The sequence below is a fragment of the Miniopterus schreibersii genome (assembly GCF_964146895.1).
Source record: "Miniopterus schreibersii genome assembly, chromosome: 11".
NCBI lineage: Eukaryota > Metazoa > Chordata > Mammalia > Chiroptera > Miniopteridae > Miniopterus > Miniopterus schreibersii.
In genome coordinates, this window is record NC_138111.1 from 26,923,654 (window position 1) to 26,948,218 (window position 24,565).

The 24,565-nt window shown below is 44.3% G+C and overlaps 3 protein-coding genes across 3 annotated transcripts; 2 read left to right on the forward strand and 1 right to left on the reverse strand.

Moving 5' to 3' along the window:
- Positions 1 to 2,534: 2,534 nt before the first annotated feature.
- Positions 2,535 to 3,494, reverse strand: LOC308564105 (olfactory receptor 13C7-like; the record flags this gene model as incomplete). Its single annotated transcript, XM_081151816.1, has 1 exon — positions 2,535 to 3,494. One exon carries the CDS (start codon positions 3,492 to 3,494, stop codon positions 2,535 to 2,537), a length of 960 nt encoding a protein of 319 aa, XP_081007942.1.
- Positions 3,495 to 14,712: 11,218 nt separating this feature from the next.
- On the forward strand, positions 14,713 to 15,669 carry LOC308564091 (olfactory receptor 13C7-like; the record flags this gene model as incomplete). Its single annotated transcript, XM_081151791.1, has 1 exon — positions 14,713 to 15,669. The coding sequence occupies one exon, from the start codon at positions 14,713 to 14,715 to the stop codon at positions 15,667 to 15,669; it is 957 nt and encodes a 318-aa protein (XP_081007917.1).
- Positions 15,670 to 23,480: 7,811 nt separating this feature from the next.
- Positions 23,481 to 24,440, forward strand: LOC308564090 (olfactory receptor 13C7; the record flags this gene model as incomplete). Its single annotated transcript, XM_081151790.1, has 1 exon — positions 23,481 to 24,440. One exon carries the CDS (start codon positions 23,481 to 23,483, stop codon positions 24,438 to 24,440), a length of 960 nt encoding a protein of 319 aa, XP_081007916.1.
- Between the last annotated feature and the right edge of the window lie 125 nt (positions 24,441 to 24,565).

Consider the following 24,565-nt stretch of genomic DNA (forward strand, 5'->3'; position numbering starts at 1 on the left):
CTCTAAAATTCAGGGGGAGGGGGCGCAAAGTGTTTTAAAATCCTCATTTCCAACCCTATTATTAACCATTAATAGGACTTGCTCTTGCTCTAACTACCTTATTAACACAGTGAATTAGATGAGGTGGAGACCACAAAACAAAGGTAAATGCAGAGACAGCACAGAGAATAAGTGAGAAGCAGAGTCCCCAACAAAGAGCCCCAGACCCTCCTTGTGTCCTGTTGCTCACCTCCTCCTGGGGTACAACCCCTTTCCTCTTTGTAGCAGACGCCCTACCCACCTCTGGGCAGCAAGGAGGCTGCGATTGTGGTCAATTCAAGTGCACGTGGAACTTTCTCCAGGACAGATCACATGTTAAGTTATAAAGCTAGCCTTATCAAATTAAATATAAATGAATGCATACCAAGTTATCTTTTCTGACCCCAATGGAATGAAACTAAAAATCAATAGCAAAGGGAAAACTGGAAAATTCACAAATATATGGAAATTAAACAACACACTCATGAACACTCATTAGGTCAACAAAGAAATAAAAAAGGAAATAAGAAAATACATCAAGACAAACAAACAAACAAAAAACCCCACCACAATGAACTAAAACTTACGGGATACAGCAAAACATCCCATCAGAGACATCTTATTCTGACAGCTAAAACTGACGTGCTGATGATAATGGTCTTATTGCGATCTTTGACTAATCAGAGCTAGATAAGGAAGGATGTCCTCTGATTACCTAACCAAGGGTTACACAAATGCACTGGGGTAAATAAAAGTGAGGGAGGCAATTTAAAATCTTTTCCTCAGTTATAATAGTGGATAATATGCAGTGTGGTGCCAATGGGCTCCTTCTGTAGAGAGGAAATATTTGAAAGCATTTTTGGATATCAGTCATGGTTGTGAGAGATTTTGGGGTAGCCATGTATTCTTGTCACAACAGGAAGTCAAAACCTGGGAAATGACTGATTGGAATAAAGTTCCGAGTACAGGAAATAACTGAGTTATGTTAGTAAATTGTGGGAGAAAGCTTAAGTTGGGCAGCCACAAATCAATGCATTGTTATTAATCTTTTCTTTCCCATTCCAATTATAAAATCACACACAGACACACAGACATGCACACGCATATTTACAGGGTGGGGCAAAAGTAGGTTTACAATTGTTCATACGGAAAATAATACAATAATTAATAAATGATAATACAAGAATAAACTCTGTTTCGGGTACTCACAACTGTAAACCTCCTTTTGCCCCACCCTGCACACCATTCTTAAAAGAGATGCCATTTTCAATACAAAGATTTTTTTTTTTTCCTGATACTTTAGATAATGCAATTACATTCGTAGGTAATGTGGATTCCAAACTGCCATTTTATTTGTTTCAAATAGGTTTTAAATATATAGGCTTTATACAGCAATAGAAAATGAATACAACTTAGGAGGCAACTGTCAACCAGTAAGGGGGGAGAGCTGACTTAACATGAGGATGAAGAGGGAAGAGGGAGGAAAGAAAAAGAGAAAACAGCCTGATATATACTAATAATAGTTAAAGGACCAAAGTTTGGCAATGACTGACTCTTATAAATATAAAGTTAAGAGGGTTAAAAATAATCTCTGTCGTGCGGTAAATACATACTATTTCAATATGCTCCTTGAGTGTAAGAGGAAGTCGTGGACTTAGAGCTCTAGGGGCTACACTGTTCCCATGGCCAGTCTTACCTGTGCCACTGGTTGTAGGGAGTAACTCTTACTGCTGGCTTCTTGTTAGCTGTGGAGTTAAGAATGATTTTTGCATTGGCTTCCCCACGATCTTTTTGGGGTTTCATCACTCTGTGGACATATTTATGGAGTGCGTGCTGGGTGTACGTAACTGCCATCCATGTGCCACATCAGCGGCATGGATGAAAGTTTGGGAGCTGCTGGCACTCAGTCATGCAGCATTCTGCTAACTGCTGCGGCGAGGTGGCATGTCTGCCCCTGAGCTTCCCTGCAGTGACAATAAAGAAGAGCCAATAGTGAATGACAAGATTCCATTAGATCAAAACAAAGCCGCTGCTCAAGATAAGGCCTGCCATTTCTCGTGCTAATATATGAGTGGCATTTCTGCCCTGGTGCTAATGATCACTGTTATATGTTGAGGCAGATGACATTTTCCAGTTGATCCCTGTATCAGAGCAAAGGTCTTTGGGATGAGACCAGAGCAGAAGAGAGTAAGCAGCAGTTCTACACAGGGAAAGACAATATTCTCTAAGGCCCTTACCACTGCAATTTTTGTTTGTTTCTTTTGCCCACATCTGTAACTCTTTATAGATATTCATCAAGTTCTGGGATCAGAGGATTTAAGATTTGGGCAGGAAAATGTAGCTATGATATGATACAGTGTAGTTTTGTATGAAGCCAATAAACTAATCAGCAGTGCCAGAAATGAAAAGGCTCTTTCCACTAATAGCCCGAGGACCTCCCTGGGTTACCGTTTTCCCACAAGTACCATGAGGAGTTCGGAGCTCTTGCGTTCTGACAGCCCGGGAATCTGTGACGGTCACTTAGTTAGGTGTTTCTGATGGACCAGGTTCTTCACAGCGGCCTTCACATCCTTGTTCCTCAGGCTGTAGATGATGGGGTTCAGCATGGGGGTCACCACCCCATAGAAGAGAGAAATGAGCTTGTCTGAAAGATCCTGTTTGTCTGCTCCTAGTGGGTCCTTGGATTTGGGTTTCCCATACATGAAGAAGATGGTCCCATAGAAGACGATCACGACTGTGAGGTGGGCAGAGCAGGTAGAGAAGGCCTTTCTCCTTCCCTCGGCTGAGGGGATCCTCAGGATGGCAGCAATGATGAACACATAGGAGACAAAAATGAACAGGACTGGGATTGCAAGGAAGATCATGTTGGCCACGACCATGCTGATGACATTGATGGAGATGTCAGCACAGGCTAACTTCAGGACAGCCAGGATCTCACAGGTGAAGTGGTTGATGACGTTATCCCCACAGAAGGGCAGCCTCATGGCCTGGGATGTCTGAACTACTGAGTTGGTGACACCAGCTGCCCAGGAGCCAGCAGCCATGGGCACGTAGGCAGACTTGCTCATGACCACAGGGTATCTAAGGGGTTTGCAGATGGCCACGTAGCGATCAAACGCCATCATGCTCAGAAGCACACACTCTGTGGCTCCCATGGCAAAGGAGAGAAACATCTGCACGGCACAGGCTGAGAAGGGTATAGTTTTCCTGGGGGTCAGGAAGCTGTCAAGAATGAGGGGGACTGAGGAGGTTGTGTAGCAGATGTCCAGGAAGGAGAGGTTCCCCAGGAAGAAGTACATGGGTGTGTGCAGGCGGGAGTCAAGGATGGTCACCAGGATGAGGACCCCATTGCCCAGCAGGATCACCAGGTACATCAGCAGGATGAGCACAAAGAATGTTTTCTCCAAGTTTGGGTGGGCAGAGAGGCCCAGGAGAACGAACCCCACCACCGGGGAGGTGCGATTGGACTTGTCCATGGTGCATCTACTCTGTCACTTGCAGTAACTCAGAAGGTCAACTCAGTACTCTCTGGCTCCAAACATGCCTGGGCAGCCAGGCAAAATCTCCATCCTCCTGAGCAACTGGAGACTAGTTCTGATCATTCAGTCCTCTCTGCAGGCTTCTAGGAAAAGTGTAGTAGAGGTCAATATTTAACTTCTGCCTTCAGTAAGAACAAATGAGTTAATTTGGACTAACTCTCTTGCAGATGGTGATTATAAAAACTGGACAAACTATATAAAACATCTGTGTAAAGCATTGGCAAAGCAATAAAACAACAAGGAATCATAGGGTCATAATTCTGGGATAAATAGGAACTCAAGGGAGTCAAGGATGGTCACCAGGATGAGGATCCCTGGTGTCTATGAGTTAAGCTGGCAGAAGTAAGACCAACATTTGAGAATACATTGCAGCCTCTGGAGGTGGTCACTGAGAGGCCAAGAAGCACTACTGACAGGCCCCTGGAGGTGGGGAACAGGTTTTGAAGGGTAAGGCCCACCATGAAGTTGTTCTTGACTAAACTTCCTTCTGTTGGGAGGGGATGGCCCCCCACCTGGACCCTAGGGCAGCACCATAAGAATAAGAATGAATGAGAAAGAACACACATTTACAGGTTTTGTCACTAGCTTCAAGTCTTCCCAAGCCCTGAAATTGGATTGAGGTTGCCCCAGATTTTTCGTGCTCCCAAATATCTAACAGAAGCAAATATAAATCCACTGTGAAGGAAGGTAACATCACTGCAGTCTCTAAATCATTTCCCCAAATAAATTTGTCAATACAACATCTGGTGTACACTTTAAAAAAATAGGCACACAGGCAACAAGACAACATAAATGAAGATCATCAGGGTGATTCAAACTGTGGCTTGTGAGCTTGCAAAGGTTAGGGCTCTTGTGGCTACAGAGGTGCTGTGTGCCAGCCATGGAGCACCGCATTGTGGGGCCCAGGCCATACTGGGCCACCAAGCTACATCCAGGCCATACCGGGCCACCAAGCTACATTATTCACCATGGTCAGGACCTGGAAACAACTGCAGTGTCCTTTGATAGATAACTGAATAAAGAAGATGTAGTGCATACATACAATGGAATACTACTCTGCCATAAGAAAAGATGAAATACTGCCATTTGTGACAGTATGGATTTTGAGAATATTGTGCTAAAGCAGCAAAATAAGTCAGACGGCAAAAGTCAAGAACCATTTGATTTCATTCATATGTGGAATATAAAACTGAAAGCAACAAATGAAGAAGCAGGACGCACAAACAAAAACTCATAGACACAGACAACGGAATGGTGGTTACCAGAGGGAAAGAGGGATGGGGGGGCGGTAGGGAGTAAAGGTTAAAAGGCGACAGAAGGAGATTTGACTTTGGGCAGTAAACATACAATGTAATATACAGATTATAATTTTATTAACAATGTCATCCTAATACATTTAATTTAAAAAGCTTTAAAAAAAGAAAATCAACAGGAAAAAAACTGAAACTCAAGCGTGCCCTTTCCTTTGGGCCAGTGGGAGCCAAGAGCACCTCTGCTGCTGAGAGAATTAGCCCAGTCCACAGTGTCAAGGTCTGAACATGCTATCGATCCTTTTTTACATTTAGGACTGCAAGCGGGCCTTGTGTGCACTGTGGCCAAGTTGAAGGAGAGTTCTGACTGAACATCCCTTCTCCTGGTCATTCTCAGTCTGCCTGCGCCAGAGGCACTGGCTTCCCCCTGAGACTGTTCCCGGAGCCTTGAGTCCAGCTCTGTCAGCTCTTCTTTCTGGGAAGCTTGAATCTCTCCGCAGACTGCTAAGCACTCCCGAAACGGATTTATTCTGGACCAGTAGAAAACTTATAGGCAACAATGAGGGTGCTGGGCATTCAGTTTTATTTGCTCTGTATCTAAATTACTCATGAACGTCCCAAATGTCCATAGTTCCAAGTGCTCTCAGTCATCTGGCCGCTTTCTCTGTGTGCAGGGGAACTTCCTTCATGGGAAGCTGAGACACTCCCCTTTTTGCTTAGCGTTATAGCTGTTACCAAGTCAGAGCCAAAATAATTCAATTCAGGTTGACAGGCATTTATTGAGCATCTGCTCTGGGCCAGGTAGAATTCTAGGTGCCGGGATCACAGCAATGAAAGACATAGCTCCTGACCTCAAAGAGCTCAAAATCTAGTAGGGGTGAGGGAGTGGTGGTCACCATAATTAATTACATAAGTAATTACATCATCATCATTGTTGTCATCATCATCGCCACTGACTATAAAAATCACTCTAATGCTACTGACAATAGGCCTTAGCAATCTGCTCCCTTCCCAAAGTCGAAAGCCCCTTACTACATTCCTCACAGTCCTCCAGCCTGACTGACTCCCTGAGTGATGTGGTGCTATGAACTTCCTGGTGAGGATCTTTTCACTTGGAAATAGTTCCTCTTTGATATTGAGCTAAAATCTGTTTCTTTGCAGCGTTAATCCCTCTTCCACAGAAAGCCCTCCAAATATCCAGAAACAGTGTGGCTTCAGCATGAACATAAACAAGAGTAGTCTCTATTCCTCTCCCAGGGCCTTTAAAAAAATCAGTATAGCTCTTAAGAGGCACATATATGATCTAGAAATTGACTACAAAAGCAGGTTAGTACTGAGAACAGCCCCCAGCTTGAATCCTCAAGTTTTCCAGGACACACTGGGCTCCAGTGCCCAGGACACACTGCTACCTGTGATGCATGTCCTGGGGCAATAAGTCTGTCCCAGGTTGGGTTTTCGCTGTCAGCCAGTCCTCCAGCCTCTCCCAAGACCCTGGATCAGGTAAGGAAAATACTCCCTCTGTGTCTTCATCATCAGATCCAGAAACAAGACTCCTTATTATTATATTGCTGAGCTTTGAATTCTTAAGCACGAAAGGAGAAAGCGCCCCAATTTTTAACCCAGAAGGGACAACTGCATGAGAAGAAAGCTACGAGCTATGGGGTCTTGGGCAAGCCCTTTCCCCTCTGCACAAAGCAGGGCAAAGCCAGATGACCTTAGAGACCCTTGCAGTTTGATGGGTCTATTTGACTCCACAAGACTAACACCACACCAGTGAAAGGGCTTCCTATCTCCCCTTCTCAAGCCCCCATTCTATGACAATCAAGTTTGATGGCAGAAATGGAGCTGTGCTTATGAAAATTTTGGTATGATCAAAACCTGCACTTACCTTTATAAGAAAAGTGGTGAGCAACAATGATTTGTTTCCTAAGGGTTGGGAAGAGGCCACATGTCAAACATAGTGACACTGGGTCTGAAGTTCCAGGGTGAGGGTTCAGATGTGTGACAGGTGAAGGGTCCAGCCAGTCCTCTCCCCTCCACCTGCCTGTGTGTTCAAGGTACACTCTCCAAAGGACTGGACAGTGCCCTTAGAAGATAATTTAAATTCCAGTCTGTTCTTTGGGACCATTTTAGTCCCTAAAGTCATTTAAAGTTTGGAAAGTGAGTTGTACTCAGTTTAGAAAGTTTGTATTCTTCTGGGATAACATCCCCAAGATCCAATTAAGGTGAAGGCACTGGAGAAGGTTTGCTGGCTGCTTCCTCTCCCTCCCCCCTTTTCCCTTTCTCCTTCCCTCCCTTCCTTTTCTCTGAACACTATAATCCATTCACAGAGTCCAGCAGCAGTCTGCTAATCAGTGATTACATGACTCATTTGGACCCCACAGTCTTTTTTCCTGTGTTGTAGCCGAGCCCCACCACTCCAAGTCCATGCTTATACAGTGTTTTTTGGAAGGTTTGAGTGAAAGACATACTTTCTTTTAAATTTTCAGCTCATTGGATTAAGACCCTTAAAGCAACCTGCCCTGTTCTTCCTCAGTCTTCATTTAATGTCCATCTAAATCATTGTCCTTCCAGATTCCTATCACGTTTGCATGTGCTCTGAAACCTCTTGGGAGTCATTGACACAATGGGACCCAGAACAGGGATGGGTCCAGAGAATGGTACATTTCTTTGTTCGGCAAGTGATTATTGCATAAAAGGCAGTAAAATTCTACTTTCCAGAGTGCACCCTCTAGTGGCAACAGAGAGGCACATGAAAAGAAAATTACCAAACAAGGTAGGAAGTACGGGACGGGGAGAATGCCCACACTGCTGTGAAAGCCCAGAGGGAGGCAGGGGCCAAACTTCTGGAGGTGAACCGAGGCCCAAGGTCTGTGGTGTGCTGGAGCTGACTCACACTTTGTGACTTACCCCATGTGTGTGAACGTTTGTCAGTGTACATGTGAGTTCCCCAAAGATGAGTGCAGCTGACCAAAGGGGTGGTGAACCCCAGCAACACCAGCATTTCCCAGGGCAGCATTTGTTTTCTGTGGCTTCCTGAGGACAAAGGTGGACATGACACCTCTCAGAATTCACAAGGTCTGTAACCAGATGCCTGGTTAAAAGGTTTCAGCCCTGCTCAAAACACTTAGAGATTCTATCAGGAATCACATTCTCTGTGAAGGCAGAAAATAATCACCACCATTTTGAGATAAAACCGGGACAGGAATCAGGTGCTATGAAGTCAAGAAACACTTCCCTGAAGAGGGAAAAGGAAAGAGGGAGAAGGGGGAAGTTGTCTCCATGAAAAGTGGGGGACCAAAGCTTTGCCTCCTCACGGAAGAGAGACCACTCCTGCAGCAAGCACTGAGTGGAGAAGTGAACGCGTAAATTCTGATGTATGAATACAGGATTATCTAAACAATAGTTCCTGGATTCACTACTTCAACCCAGGAAGCCTCACTGAATATGTCCACGCTCTCCTCCATTGTTTCAGGGCTCTGTACCATGAGGTACCCAGGCGGCAGGACTCACCTGAATGAAACAGGTAGACACCTATCCCGGGGACAGTCAGCATGTGGGCTGTCTGGTGGCCTGTATTGGGTGATGACCAACCAAAGCGCTTAGATCTGTTCCTCAGCAGCTTGAATTCAAAACACCAGGACACAGCCAGCAGCTGATGAAAGGAAGGAGGGAGGGGAAAGAGAAAGCAGAGTAACACAAAGAGGGCTCAGTGAGAAAAAGCCTGATCTGTGGCAGCTGAAGTCAGGGCATGGTGAGGAGAGGAGGGGGTGATTAGTCCCAGCTGGAGTAAGAGGAGCAAGGCCAGGGTGATTGTAACATGGCAGAGCCCAAGAATTGGGGGGCACAGAGCTCTGCCACAGAGGGGCCAGCAGGAGTCACTCAGATCCTGATTGACATTCCAGTGCCTGTTCAACCATGAGGCCCAATGGTACCATTGTTCCACCACAAACCCCACATCTCCTAGCCTTTGAGGAAATCCAAGCCTGAAGGAAGGGGAAGCTCCTGGCATTAAGAGGGCAGTGGTCAAAGCTGCGTTTGACATCACAAATGCAAGACGCTATAGCCCAACAAAGGAGGGTCCCTCCATCTGCTCATATCCAAGTATCAGTCTTACTGACCATCATGGGGTTTGGGGAAGCATTAGACAGGACAAGGTTTGGGAAACAGTTGTAAATTAATGGCAACGCTTCTTAATATCAACATCTCATTATCTCAAATAAATTCTTTTTGTTCATACAAAGAGTTATTCTGTAAACATTAATTGCTAAATTAAATACCTTTACCTTTCACTTCTATAAATGGATCTCAATTTGTATTTACTGTAAAAGTGTTTTTATTCCCTTTAGCAGAGCGTAGGCAGGGCTGTTTTACCCCCTGGACGTGAAGGTGTAGTGGTCAGGCATATGGGGGTTTTTCCTCCAAGGACAAAGGTGTTTGAGGTCTGGAAAACGTGTTGCTCCTAACTACAAAAACAAACATACAAAACCCCAAAACAAAAACCCTAAAAATATCTTAACAATTATTTATTTTCATGCCTACAAAAGGGAACATGGTGTCAACCTTGGTAATGAATACATTTTTATAGTCATGCATCGTATTTCAAAACAATCTGTAGTTAGGTACTTTCACTTTGCAAGAATTCCTGAATTTTCATGATTATTGAGAAATCATATGTAAATGAAGTGAGTCACTTGTAAGTCAAATAATTTTAATAACAGAAATAGAAAAATTATTTCAAATTTACTACTAAATTATACTTAAAATGAGATGTAGGTGCACTTTGACATGATGTGGGATGAAGTCCCCAAAAGTAAGAGTGCCCAGGACTGGGACAGTCTCTAAATGGACCTGATAGTTCCAGATATGTTTGTCTGCAGCACCTAGAAAAGTAATGAGCCCACCGGTGCCTCTCCCTAATTACCTTTCAACTTTCTCTTGCCCCTTCTGAACCCCTTGTACTCAGAGAGATGTGGCCTGTGGGGCTGGTAGACTTCTATAGAAGGTCTAAGTGAGGGCTCAGATGGGTGAAACTTTTCCCTAAGAGAAAATCCCTAAACATGCCAATCTCTAGCCTGAAGCCTGAGGTTATCTGTGGGCTGTGCAGGTCTCCAGCCAGGGGTCCTCGGGGCTTCTTTTCCTCAGCGTTTATGAAAATGACAAAAGCACTCTGGAGAGTGGCTGGACCCACGCTCTGTGATGAGAACTCTGTGCATTTCCCAGGGGATAACGTGGGCCGTGGTGCCCACATGAATGACAGAGTCTACAAAGAACTCTGATACCAACTCCCATCTTCTTACCGAAGAAGAATTAGTACCCAGAGGAAAGAATCAGTGAACTTAAGGAGAGGTCATTTGAAATTATCCAGTAGGAGGAGAAAGAAGAACAGGAGAAAAAGAGTGAAGAAAGCCTACGGGATTGAGAGGATGCCAGGGGAGTCCTAGGAAGAGAAGAGAGAAAGAGACAGCTTAATGTGAAGAAATAATAACTGAAAACTTCCCAAATCTGAGGACAGAAGTAGACACCCAAAGTCTATCAGCCCATAGGACCCCAAATAGGTTGAACACAAAGAGGTCTGCAATAAGTCACATTATAACTAAAGTGTCAGAAGTCGAAGGTCAAAGGAGAATGTTGAAAGCAGCAAGAGAAAAGTGACTTGTCACATACGAGGGAATTTCCAGGAGACCATCATGCAAGACTAGATGGGTAATGTTTGTAGAGAGATGGTTCTAAGAAAGAATCAGAAAGAAATGCTAGAAATGAAAAACACTGTAACAAATGAAAAATGCCTTCGGTGGGCTCATGAGTAGACTGGAGGACACAGCTGAGGAAAGAATCTTTAAGCTTGAGGATATGTCACTAGATAGTTCCAAAACAGAAAAGCAAAGAGAAAAAAGACCAAAAAAAAAAAAAAAAAAAGTAGACTATCCAAGAACTGTGAGACAACTGTGAGAAGTGTATAACATAACGTGTAATGGGAGTATCAGAGGAGAAGAAACAGAAGAGTACTTGAAGAATGTAAAGGGGTCCTGAGGTCAAAAAGTTTGAGAACCACTGCCTTAAACATCTCTTTTAATTTACAACATATAACTGGACTTATTTGCCAAGCTTTACTATAGAAAGAGAGCCTTTTCTTGCCTATGAGCCCACAAATTGGACTTGTAACTAACCACACCTATGATACATTGTCTACAGTTGTCTATTTCAATTTTCTTAAAGTGGAGTCAGAACGCAAAGACTTTTGCACAAGGATCAGAGTGTTGAATCTGTCTAGAATTTTACAGCTGTCTCCCTGACATCTGATATGACAGCAATTCATTTTAACAACTTGCCTTTAATCAGTCTCTCCAAAGCATTCCACTTAGTTTTCATTTAAGCAATTCTTTTCGCCCTCTTTAGCTCCGTTTATGTAATTTAAATAAAATTAATATAACTACAAGATTAATCACTGGCTTCAGCAGCCTGGGGAATATACGTAACTGCCTTTTAGCGTCCCTCCCAGATAGTAGGAGCAGACGTACCTGCCAGCCCACTGTCCCCGAGCATGCGACTTGCCCTGGGTGTTGGCCCATGCACTTTGCAGGGGGAATGAGTAGCGTTAGTTAATCTGGGGAAACCTTTCAAGGGAGGTTGGTTAAAAGCACTGTGTTCTCAGCAAGTGGCAACATCTACTAAAATTAGCATCCCACTGTCAACTCCAGCCCTCTTTGTCTGCCAATTACAGGAAAGACTTTTTATTTATCTTAGTATTCTCAGTGCCTGGTTTAGAACAAGGAGCTGGACAGAGGAATTCGCTGTTGTGACTGAATGTCCAAACAAGCTCTCAGCCCCCGTCTCCTATGCCAGCTTAAATGCCCTCCCTCCTGTCTCTTGTTTTGTTCTGTTTTCCTTTCCCTCTCTTAGTTATGAACTGATGCCCCCTTGGTTCAGTCTTTTTCTTTAACCTTGACCTGTCCCTAAGCCTTATAATTCCTTCTCCTGACAGGTCTCTCACATTGGTGCCCCTCACAACCTCCCCTCTGACCTCCCACCACTGACTCCTCCTTGCTTCTGGGCTCTCATAAAACTCAGGGGTACTTGGCAATCATCTCACAGGCTGTAGCTGTCATTTCTGCTCTCTTTCCAGTGCCTGGTGCAAGGCAGAGGCCAGGCCTGGTCAGCTCTGAGGGACAGTGTTGAGGGGCTGGGGTGAGGGCCGGCTGCTCTGGAGCATGCGGAAGACCAGTGTGTCTCTTGGGAATGAGGCAAACCCTCCACCTCTCATTTTGACACTTAGCTTTGCAACGACACGTGCAGAGCCCCCCTAACATACACCGTTGTGGGCAAAGCACAGCCAGACCTTAGTTGTCCCTCTACTTCCGTGAGGGTCTGCAAAAACAAGATGGGAACCTTCTAATCTAAGGAGCATTTCTCTGTAGTGAGAGTTAATATTTACATAGAACTGTCTGCATCTTATCTAATTGGGTTTATGGGACACAGACCCTCAACTCCTGTGAGTACTCTCACCAATCTTTCAATTGCTTCTGGGATTAAAACTGGCCCCAAACAACCAGAGCTCTAAATTGCTCCACGGCTCCGTGACAGAACCTCTGGGGAGAGGGCGAGGGACAAAAAGCAGAGGGTGTCTGCCCTGAGTGTGCAGGCTGGGCGTGACCACCAGGACCACTGGGAAGCACCACTCAGGTTGTCCTTCCTCTGGTTATCTTGCTGGGCATGGAGAAGGCCACTGAAAGGGAGCAGCCAGAGCCCCTTCAACTATGGTCAACCCTAAATTTTCCTTACTTTGCTGTAAAATTTGAACGGACTACTGAGCCTCAAGACAGCTAAACAGGATTTGCTGCACACATCCAGGCACAGCCCCAGCGGGTAGGGCCGTACAGGGGATGGCCAAGCTGGGCAGCTGAAGCAATCACCTGCCAAGCCCAGAGGCCTTCCAGCACCCTCCCTGCCAAGAGACCTTCTGTCCAGGTGAGCTCCTGTCCCCGCTATGGCCTCATCCCTACCCTGGACATAGACCGAGTTCTCTCTGTGGCTAAAGCTGCTCCAGGCAGGTGGGGGGAAGAAAAGAGGCAGTTGTGAGGGAGGCCTGGTCACAGCTTCCATGTCTCTGCAGGGTTTTTCTAAAGGAAGAGAGCAGGCATGTCCTGGGAATCTAGGCCCGTGTGGAGGCAGGCAGGAGTGAGGAGTGGGGATGACATTAGAAGGAAGTTTCTCCTTAAGGTAAAGGAAAACTTTCCAACAATCACATCTGTCTGACAAAGGAATGGGAGCCATGCACTCATGCAACTCAAGATGTTCAGAGCAGAAATGGAAAAATTGTGTTTCACGGAAGATATTCATACAAGGGAGGTGAAAGAGGCAAGGCTAGTTATTTTACAGCATTCCTGCCAAGTCTGAGAATCTCCAGTCAATAGCATTACTGTCTCTAAAAATAGATCTCTTTCCCCTAAATATTCCCAGCGTCCACAGTTAATCTCTGAAAACTGTGAGGATAGCTTCAGACTGTGCCTGGTTTCTCCCGTCCAATCTTCCCCAACCAGCAACAGTGTAATAGTCACAGGTGCAAAGTGTGAAGCCCAGAGACACCCCACTCACCCAAACCCTGCTACTGGGCAGATATTTTGGAGAAAGGTGTGACACCTGTACCTTTCATGAGTGTCCAAGGGAGAGCGAGAAGGACCAAGACTTCATAATTGCTCCTCTGCTTCTCAGTAAACCTGCTCTGGCACAAACGGAGGACCCAGAAGACAGTGGTGAGGGAAGGAGCCCTAGGGAGAAGGTCAGGAACCAGGCTCCAGCCCTGGCACTGTGGCCTCTCTGAGCTTCAGTTTCCTCATCTTTAAGGTGAGCGAGCAGTCAGAACTTGGTTTTCTCTTATGTACTAGACCATTCTATAGTTACTGAAGGACATCTTGTAGGCAGCACCTCCTTTGAGAGCCCTCTCTGCAAGGCTGGGTAGAAGTGTCTGCTTTCCTGTGGAGAAAGCATTACTGTGGTGTCAGTGGCTATAATGGTCAACTCAGATAGAGAAGGGCCTGAGTTAGGAGCTGTGACTTATAAAATAGCCCCAGAAGCATAGAGTCTGGTCACAATGTGAGAGGCATACAGGACACGTGTCCCTGGATTTTATTCCTGCTCCCCAACCCCCAGGGCTGGAGCAGACTGAGGTACTGCAGTGCTGTGGACAAAGTCCACGGTTAGAGAGGGGGGATGTGGAAGTGCTTCTGTTAGGTCTCCATGGTCTTTCGGCCAGAAACTCCTGTTGACAGTGTCATGAAGGGGGATGGCCAAACAAACTCATAAGAAACAAAGTATAAACCAGACATCAAGTAAAAAATGTAAATATTAGGCCAACCCTAATCTTCCTGGCCTGTGTTCGTCACACTACTTTTGTACAGGACTCCAGGGGGAGCCAAATTACCATCAGAAAAATTATTATACAAGCATAGAACTAGAGCCAGGGAGTGAGGTGATGCCAGTGGTTAGCATCACGGAAGATGACAGCCTGAAGACTCTAAGGACACTGCAGGGACAATCTGGGAACAGTCAGGGCTGACCCTCTGGGTTTCTGTTTTATGGTTCCCAGGTAGGTTCATCCTTACACATCCCTTCCTTCAAGTGTGTTAACACTACTGATCTGGCTAAAATTCTTTCAGGTATCATAGTTTAACTAGACTTCCATGCTGTCCCTTTCCTGCTTTTGATGAAATATAGCCTGAGTTTTAAGGTAACTTTAGCAGACAGTGAATTTTATCCCTTAGACACTGATATTGCAAGTTGGTATGTCAAAGGGTACATTTAATTATAAGTGCTGGAAGCATCACATAATAATCCCCACACATTGATCCCTATAAACATATGTTTGCTGCCCTCAGTTTTCCTAAGGGTAGAAGAAAGAATTTAAAATGGAAGTGACCAACCAATCCTCTGTGGCAGAATTTGTCTTGCTGGGGCTGTCAGATCAGCCGAAACTGGAGAAAATGTTCTTTGTGCTCATCCTGTCAATGTACCTAGTGATCCTGCTGGGCAATGGGGTCCTCATCCTGGTGACCATCCTTGACTCCCGCCTGCACACCCCCATGTACTTCTTCCTGGGGAACCTCTCCTTCCTGGACATCTGCTACACAACCTCTTCCATCCCTCTAGTCCTGGATGGCTTCCTCACTCCCAGGAAAACCATCTCCTTCTCAGGCTGTGCCGTGCAAATGTTTCTCTCCTTTGCCATGGGAGCCACCGAGTGTGTGCTTCTGGGCATGATGGCATTTGATCGCTATGTGGCCATCTGCAACCCCCTTAGATACTCTATGGTCATGAGCAAGGCTGCCTACATGCCCATGGCTGCCAGCTCCTGGCTGGCTGGTGGAGTCAACTCCTTGGCGCAGATCTCTCTTGCAGTACAATTACCCTTCTGTGGGGACAATGTCATCAACCACTTTACGTGTGAGATCCTAGCTGTGCTGAAGTTGGCTTGTGCTGACATCTCCATCAATGTGATCAGCATGGGGGTGGCCAATGTGATCTTCCTGGGGGTCCCAGTTCTTTTCATCTTTGTCTCCTACATCTTCATTCTCACCACCATCCTGAGGATTCCCTCAGCTGAGGGCCGGCAAAAGGCCTTCTCGACCTGTTCTGCACATCTTACAGTGGTGGTCATCTTCTATGGGACTATTATTTTTATGTATGCCAAACCCAAATCAAAGGACCCACTGGGGGCAGACAAGCAGGATGTTTCAGACAAGCTCATCTCCCTGTTTTACGGAGTGTTGACTCCCATGCTGAACCCCATCATCTACAGCCTGAGGAACAAGGATGTGAAGGTTGCTCTGAAGAACCTAGCAAGTCAGAATTGCGTCACCCAGTGATAATAAGAGGTCCCCTAGGAAATGACCACATGGTAAGCATAGACTTGCTCAGTTTTATCACAAAACTGCCCTAACCATGCGCATCAGGATGGGGCTTTCCTGAGTGATTAACAATGAAGCATTAACTCTGTAGAACAAAGAGGGTGTGCTAAATCATCTAGAACCAAGAATAAGTGACTTTTAAATTTTAATTTTATGCTGAAAAATAAGAAATAAAATTAAACTTTGTAAAAATATATATTTCTTTCTTTGTTCATGTGCAGACTAGCTGCAATTTGTATGTGCCAATTGTGTTGCTTTCTGCTCTACTGTGTATTGGGGAGCATGGCAATGAGGAACAGCCACTAGTTAATTGGTGTCCAAACTAAAATCCAATCTGCATTTTGGAAAATTACCAACACTAAGACATGCCAAATGACACTATTTAATGCCTCTTTGACTGTAGGAGCTCAGAGTGTTTCCAGTTTAATTATTTCCTGTTTAATGTCCTAGAGCTGATTTGGGGGAACGCCTTCTTCCCTTGCTGTACATAGAGCACATCTGTTCCTACCCATACCCCTCACTCCCTAACACTAGGCCACCACTAATCTAATTTCTGCAAAGAGAAAAAAAGTTAAGCTATTATAACTTTGCTCCAGAAAGTAAAGAAAAATATAATCATAATGAATGATTAAATAGGAAATCTCAGTATAGAAATAGGGAAAGTAAAAAAGAATAACTAAAAACTGAAACATTCAAATTAAAAATACTAACAAGCTGGGCTTTCAAATGATTGGAGATGACAGAAGGAAAAGTCAGCAAAATGCAAGATAGACCAATAAATAGTATTTAATCTGAAAAACAGAGATAAAAGATAGAAAAAAATGAGTCTTTGGGACCATAAAAAATGGTCTAACGTATGTAACTTGAACCACAGAAGAAGAAAAGAGAGAAAGAGTAGAGCAGGAAACTATTTCAAAAAATAATAGAGAAAAATATCCCAGAAGTGGTGAAAAACATAAAGACACAGATCCAAGAAACACAGAAAACCTCGTGCATAAACATAAATTTAAAAATATAAAATTATATAATAATACACAAAAGTTTGAATAAAATATATCATAGACACATCATAGTCAAACGGCTGAAGACAAAAGGAAAAGAGGAAAATCTTTTTTTTTTTTACCCAAGGATATTTTTTCCATTGCTTTTCAGACCGAGTGGAAGGCAGAGAGAGAGAAACATGGATGTGAGACACACCAATTGGTTGTCTCCCACATAGGTCCTGACCAGGGCCAGGGATTGAGCCTGCAACCAAGGTGTGTGCCCTTGAACGGACTCAAACCTGAGACCCTTCAGTTCATAAGCTGATGCTCTAACCATTGAGAAAACTGGCTAGGGGAATAAAGAGAAAATCTTAAAAACAGATTTAAATGACTGGTGGTTTTTCATGAGAAAAAAAACACACACAAAAAACAAGCTAGAATACAGTGAAAAACATTTTAAGAATACTAAAAAAGAAAAAAGAAAAAACTTTCTGTAACCAGCAAAAATCTTTCAAAAATGAATACAAAATAAAGGCCCTTTCACATAAATAAAAACTAAGAGTATTCATTTCCAGCAGATCTATATTACAGAAGATGCTATAGGAAGTTCTTCATGTTGAAAAGTTATGATACCAGATGGAAACTCGGTTTTTTAAGAAGGAAAGGAGCACTGGAAATTATAAATATGTGGGTAAATTGAAAACTCTATTTTTCTCTTCATTTCTTTAAAATTTATATAAGCATTTGAAGCTGAAATTATAACATTGTATTGTGTGGTTTATGGTTTATGTAGATCTGAACATAGATTACCTGGGTCCTCTACTTCAGGGTGTTTCACAAGACTGCTATAAAAATGTTGGCTAGGGCTGGGATCTCATCTGAAGGTTTGACTGGGAGGGTTTACTTCCAAGTTTATTTACATGGATGTTGGTGAGATTCAGTGCCTTGAGGGTTGTTGGTCTGAGGACCTCAGTTCTACATTGTCTGTTGCCCACAGACTTCCCTCAGTTCCTTGCCAAATGGGTCTCTCCAATCTGGCTGTTTGCTTCATTAAACCCAGCAAGAGAGTGTAGCCTTTTGGTTAATAGTAAGTCACTAATGAGGAGAAAATTACACAAGACCATAAATCCCAGTAGGCAAGAATCACTGGGGCCATCTTAGAGGCTGCTTCCACATTCCAGATTCCACCAACATAGAATGGCCTCCCTGGCCTTTGTTCGATACTTCCTGTTCTTGAAGTGTTTTAAACACATGACTTGTTAAGGCTGTGGAAGAAATATTCAGGCTTAAGATCTGTGCCAGACTTTGTCCCCAGCATGGTCTTCCCCTTTCCTCCATCCCTTGCCTAGCCCTTTATTTGTAAATTCTCCTTCATTGTTTAAGTCCTGGCCAGAAACTGCCTCCTCCTTGAAGTCCCCCCAGAGCTCTAGAGCTCTAGGTGGATGTCTCCCTGAGTGTCCACAGTCATGACCTTGAGCACTTGGTTTAGAAGCAATGTGCCCACAGCTGCTGGTTCCATGTGTCATAAACATAGCATGTTTATAAATAATTCTTATCTTCCCAGCTGCTCTTTTCAAGAATGTTAAGCATTTTGAAATTAGCAGAAATTCAATCAGAACATGGAAATGCTTCCTTTGATGTCCTTCAGTGGCTTAAGAGTAGAAAGTTCCAGCAGGAACAAAGGAAGGAGGAAAGAGGCCTTCTTGGAGTGCTTTCAGCATAATTAGATCTTGGGGACTTTGACTCAGAAGTTTAAAAGTTTTCTGACTTTCTAAGATTCTGTTTCCAATCTTTTAACCACTCCAATTACAGTGCTGTAGTTCCAATTACAGCACTGATTTCAAATGTTCTTCTACATATACTAGTTGTTCCTTTGGATATTTTGCCTAAAACACAGAACCAAGACAGAGTGGGAAAAACTGGCTTTCACCACCTCTTCAAATAAGAGGTGGACATCTCAGCCTGGGACTTTCAAACTGGTATTGCTATTTCTGGGCCATGTCTGTCCCAAGACATAGGGACCCTTTCTCAATAAGTTCCTAATCAAGGTAAGTGAGAGGTCTTATGAGTAATCCTTTACTTTTTCTTAACACATTTTCAGCTTCTGGACTTTTTTCCCAAAGGGCTTGGAGCTTGAGAAAGGAAGAAATGAAACAATTTCCTTGGTATCATAAAGATTGAGGGCCATGCAGATCTCCTTCTTCCTGGGTCAGAAAAATCAAGATGGTGAGAAACCTATGAAATTTTTTAGTCTCGTTTCATGGCCTCACCTAACTTCAGAGACACCTTGAGAAATGAGAGGGTCCCATGGTTTCATAGCCTCCTCATATACAACTTCTGGGAGCTCCATTCACACAGTAGCCATGGAAATGGCTGGAGTTGTCCTTGAGTTACGCTCCAGAGGGTGAGGGTATCATTTATGTTGTCTACAGTGTACATGAGGTCTCCTGGAGCTGTGCATCACTGTGGCCTGGACTCAGAAGAGCCGCAAGGGCTGAGCAGCCAATGCTTCCCGAGCCTTCCTTCCCCACTTCAACAAGAGCAGCTCTGCTTTACATTTGAGGGTTCTGAATTTAAGAAAACAAAAGTTCTCTTTTGTAAAGAGTTTGAACATCATTGATCAATTCTAGTCCTAAAACAGAATAGGGTAACCTGAGGGTTGAAGAGAGGGAAGGAGTACTAAAGTCTATACAGCAGATTAGAAGGTTAAGCAGAATACAGCCCAAATCTGAGGCTTACAAACCTGATGGCTTTCCACAAATTCTATGTAATTTCAGAAGGAAGCTGACCATCATATGAATGAGAAAGACTCAGAAAGCTGCCTGCTTTGTTCAATATAAAGAATTTTCTAATACTCTGGAGTTCTGCAAATAATGGAGTACACTGCTTGGTAATGTAGTGACCTCTTTATCATTAGAATAGATCAAGCCGAAACTGAAAAGCCATGCTTCAGTGTGGTGCAGAAAAAGATCTAGAATGGGAGTGGGGGTTGGACTAGATTACCTGGGGAGCATAATTAGTGACAGGATATTAGTCTGGGTAACATACCTAAGCAGGTGAGCCAAAAGGCTCAAGGACTGATAATATCCACTGATTCTTGTGGGACATTCATCCAGGGGGAAGACGACCCAGTAGAATGATAAATAAAAAATCACTGTTTTAGTTACCTAAGAGAACTACATTTCCAGAAGCTGTGATCCACTGTGGGTTTTTGGAGTTTGTCCTCTGTCTCTCTTCATGGAACATCAGATTCAAACTATTAAGTACGTATCATCATTTCCAGAGCACAAAGTTACCATGGAAGCCTCCCCCTTTCCCTTCTCTCTCCATGTCCAGTCTCCTTTTGTCCTTAAAATCCCAGCTGGTTTCTATATCACCAAAGGAGCCTTTCATAACCCCTATTTCCACCAATACCCCGAGTGCCCTTTCAGATGCTCTGGCCTCTCCTAAATCCTGCTGCTTCCCCTCCCTGCCAGACTGTGAGCTCATTTAAACTTGGGCCATGGGTCACCCTTGTCCCTCACAGGAATTGTTATACCTACACACTGGGTGATTAACAAGTGTTTTGGTGGATGGATGTCCAGACAGACAAAAGGATGGATGGATGGATGGATGGACGGATGGATGGAAAGCCCTGGATCTGGTGCTTCCCATGAGAAAGGAGATCTTGGGAACAATAGGAGTATGTTTTCTGTAAGAATGAGCTGAAGAGAAGAAATAAAAAGAGTAATCACAACTAATCACATCACTAGTGGCAGGCACAGTGCAAGGACATGGAGCAAACTTAAAGTTATTTTTATGATAGAAGTTTAATGAGATGAATTGCCACATAAGACATAGAATCACTAAAACAAATGTGTTATGTCTTGTTTCTGATTAAGTGCATTAAATTATCAAGGCTGCCTTCGTGCCCATGACTGCCAGCTCCTGGGCAGCTGGAAGCGCTGCCTCCATAGTTCAAACTTCCCTGGCAATGGGGCCGCCCTCCTGTGGGAACAGCATCAACCACTTCACCTGTGAGGTCTTAGCTGCCCTAAGGGTAGCCTGTGCTGACACGTCCATTAATGTGATCAGTATAGGAGTGACAAATGTGATCTTCCTGGGGATCTCAGTTCTGTTCCTCTTTGTCTCCCACATTTTCATCCTCAGCACCATCCTAAGGATCCCCTCAGCTAAGGGAGGAAAAAGGCCTCTCCACCTGCTCTGCCCACCTCACAGTTGTTGTGGTTGTCTTCTATGGGACCGTCCTCTTCATGTATGGGCAGGAGAGTGCTGATCATGGGCTGAGACGGGGATCATTAAGTTCTGCCTACAGTAAAATGATTTTCATGAAAGTCAGAATAGTGATTACCTCTGGAAGAGAGAGAAGAAGGGACTATAATTGTGAGAAATGAGAGGGAATGTTCACTGGAACATTCTAATTCTTCACCTGTGGTGGTCCATGACATGTATTTTATTATTTTTTCTTAAATATCACACATATACTTTTTATACTCTTCTGTATGTATATTTGACAGAAAGAAAATATCACCCGGCCAGGCGTGGCTCAGCGGTTGAGAGTCGACCTAGGATCCAGGCGATCAGGGTTCGATTCCTGGTCAGGGCACTGACCTCCCTCTCCTTTCCTCTCTCCCTCTCCTTTCCTTTCTCCCTCTCCTTTCCTCTCTCCCTCTCCTTTCCTCTCTCTGAAATCAATAAAGATATATATATATATATATTTAAAAAAGAATATATCAATGCAAGGAATAATGATTTATGACCATGAATGTGGCATATGTTTGATTCTAAGATTTTTAGAAGCCAATGCACAATGTAGGCTTGTTTCATTTGTGAAAGAAGTGGAAGGAATCACCCAAGTCTTTTCTTTGTTCCTGACACTGGGCAGGCTCCTCTTGGACACCAAAGACATCTGTGGAACAAGAGCTCAACACATGTGCCACCCATCATCTCCAGTATTAGTATTAGACTGAAGGGGAAAACTAGAATGTGGTTGAGAAACTAGAGCATGTCAGAAAAGTGTTCCTGGTTTAAGATGCTTCTGTCTGCTGGCTGGGTGGTCACAGCTCTCAGGTGGGATCTTGGAAGTGGAGGATACCAGATCCCAATGGTAAACCAGCCGTGCTTTCACAGAAGCACAGCTATGGGATACTCACGCATACACACGTAAGAACTTCATACAACAGGACACCACTTTTGTGATCAATGGGTCTTTTTCAAGTCCGCAGCTGCTGTGAAACTCTCCTTGCAAGACCCCAGACCATACTCATTTATGACCCTCCCCCAATGCCCCTTTAAAGGCCTGGCCTATGGTAGGAGCTCAGAATCTATTTGGTGGGACACAGATAAGAGGATACCTTCTAGGTCACTTGCTTCTTTCCAAGTGAATTTGGAAATGGACAAGGGTACTACTGAGCTACAAGGATTTGTCCTGTTCCGTGGGTTTCACTTTCTCTTATGTCTATCACAGGCTCTGGGTGAGCATTCTCACTGATTGAGGGTGATGTTAATTCTGGAAGGACCAGAATGACCCTTCTTCACTGGTGCTTTCAATAGCTCAGCAGGATGGGTACAAAGGGAGGGAGGGGGAAAAAGTATTTCTGGAGGGACTTCAGAATAAATTGGATCTTAGGGACATAATCCCAGATGTATAGAGTTTCTAAACTTTGTCACTTTAGTTTTTAAACTTTAAATTGCTTCAGGGACTCACATAATCCCAATAGGAGGGTAGGATTTAAATGGCTTCATATATGCAATAGATGATCCTTTGTGGATTTTACCCAGACAAGAAAACTTAGCTTTCACCCATTTCAGGCTCTAACTCCTCTTGCTGCTACTTCAGACCAGATTGGCTATTTTCGGACCCTGGACTATTCCCAGACCTCCGAGAAGTAATTTTCTTCATCAGTCTATTTACCAAAAAAAAAAGGTAAGAGAGTACTTTTAAAAGAAGGTGGACATTCTTGTGGTCCCAGCCCCATTACTGGCTTCATCCCTTAAGACTAAGCGGCATGGGGGTAACTTGAAGGAGAGGGAAAAGGGCATCTCAGTGGTGTGACAGAAAGTCCAAGAATGAGAAGTTCATGAGATCATTTAGGCCCTGGGATGGAATACCCCTAAAAAGAATCCATTCCAAAGTGAATGTTAGGGAAACAAGGCCCGGAGAGGAAAGTGGACTTAATGATTCCCACACATTGAGTGATTGGTAAAGGCCACTTCTTCTGGCAGGTGCTCCAGAGGAGTTTGTCAGGCAAGAGAATAAATGAATGAATTCGTGAGCGAATGAATGAATAGCACAGGGGCCTGTAGACTGTCAGAGAGAACTGTAAAAGAGGAAGAAAGTCATATCCAAAAGTACTTGGAGAGGGTAATCGTTGGGAATTGAGGATGAAGAAGATCAGTTTGTTCTTCTGGACCTATGTCCCAAAGAGGAATAAAAACTTACAAATGAAATATAACACTTCTCACAAAATTGATTAAATGAATCAGCCACACATGGTATAACTTAACGTAAATGAGCAATTCCTATCTTGAATGTGATTAGGAATATTAAACCAAACCAGAGGACATTTCAAATATCCCTATGGGGTGGCCAAATATGTCAAGTAGATTTTGATCTAATTCTCTGCATTTTACTTAGAACAACACAGAGAACCACCCACGTTGCCAAAGCAGTTCTCCATCCGCTGAGCAAGGCGAGTTTCTTCACTGGCTTTCTGGCCACTTTAGGCATCAGAGAATCATGAAGCTGGCTTTCTGAGTTCCTGCAGGTGACAGAGTAGATGCACCATGGACAGGTCCAATCGGACCTCCCCGGTGGTGGGGTTCGTTCTCCTGGGCCTCTCTGCCCACCCAAAGCTGGTGAATACATTCTTTGTGCTCATCCTGCTGATGTACCTGGTGATCCTGCTGGGCAATGGGGTCCTCATCCTGGTGACCATCCTTGACTCCCACCTGCACACACCCATGTACTTCTTCCTGGGGAACCTCTCCTTCCTGGACATCTGCTACACAACCTCCTCAGTCCCCCTCATTCTTGACAGCTTCCTGACCCCCAGGAAAACTATACCCTTCTCAGCCTGTGCCGTGCAGATGTTTCTCTCCTTTGCCATGGGAGCCACAGAGTGTGTGCTTCTGGGCATGATGGCGTTTGATCGCTATGTGGCCATCTGCAGACCCCTTAGATACCCTGAGATCATGAGCAAGTCTGCCTACGTGCCCATGGCTGCTGGCTCCTGGGTAGCTGGAAGCTCCACTGCCATGGTGCAGACATCCTTAGCAATGAGACTGCCCTTCTGTGGGGACAACATCATCAACCACTTCACCTGTGAGATCCTGGCTGTTCTGAAGTTGGCCTGTACTGACATCTCCATCAATATAATCAGTATGGCGGTAGCCAATGTGATCTTCCTGGGCATCCCAGTTCTGTTCATCTCTTTCTCCTATGTGTTCATCATTGCTGCCATCCTGAGGATCCCCTCAGCCGAGGGAAGGAGAAAGGCCTTCTCTACCTGCTCTGCCCACCTCACAGTTGTGATCGTCTTCTATGGGACCATCTTCTTCATGTATGGGAAACCCAAATCCAAGGACCCACTAGGAGCAGACAAAGAGGACCTTTCTGACAAGTTCATCTCCCTCTTCTATGGGGTGGTGACCCCCATGCTGAACCCCATCATCTACAGCCTGAGGAACAAGGATGTGAAGGCCGCTGTGAAGAACCTGGTATTTCGCAAACATTTCTCCCAGTGATGATGGAGAAGTTCTGATGATTCTCTGCTCCCTGGTTGCTCTTACCTGAGACGTCAGAGGACAAGATGAAGGGCCAACTACATCAAAGGTTATTTGGTAAAACTAATCCCACAGAATGGCTGTGT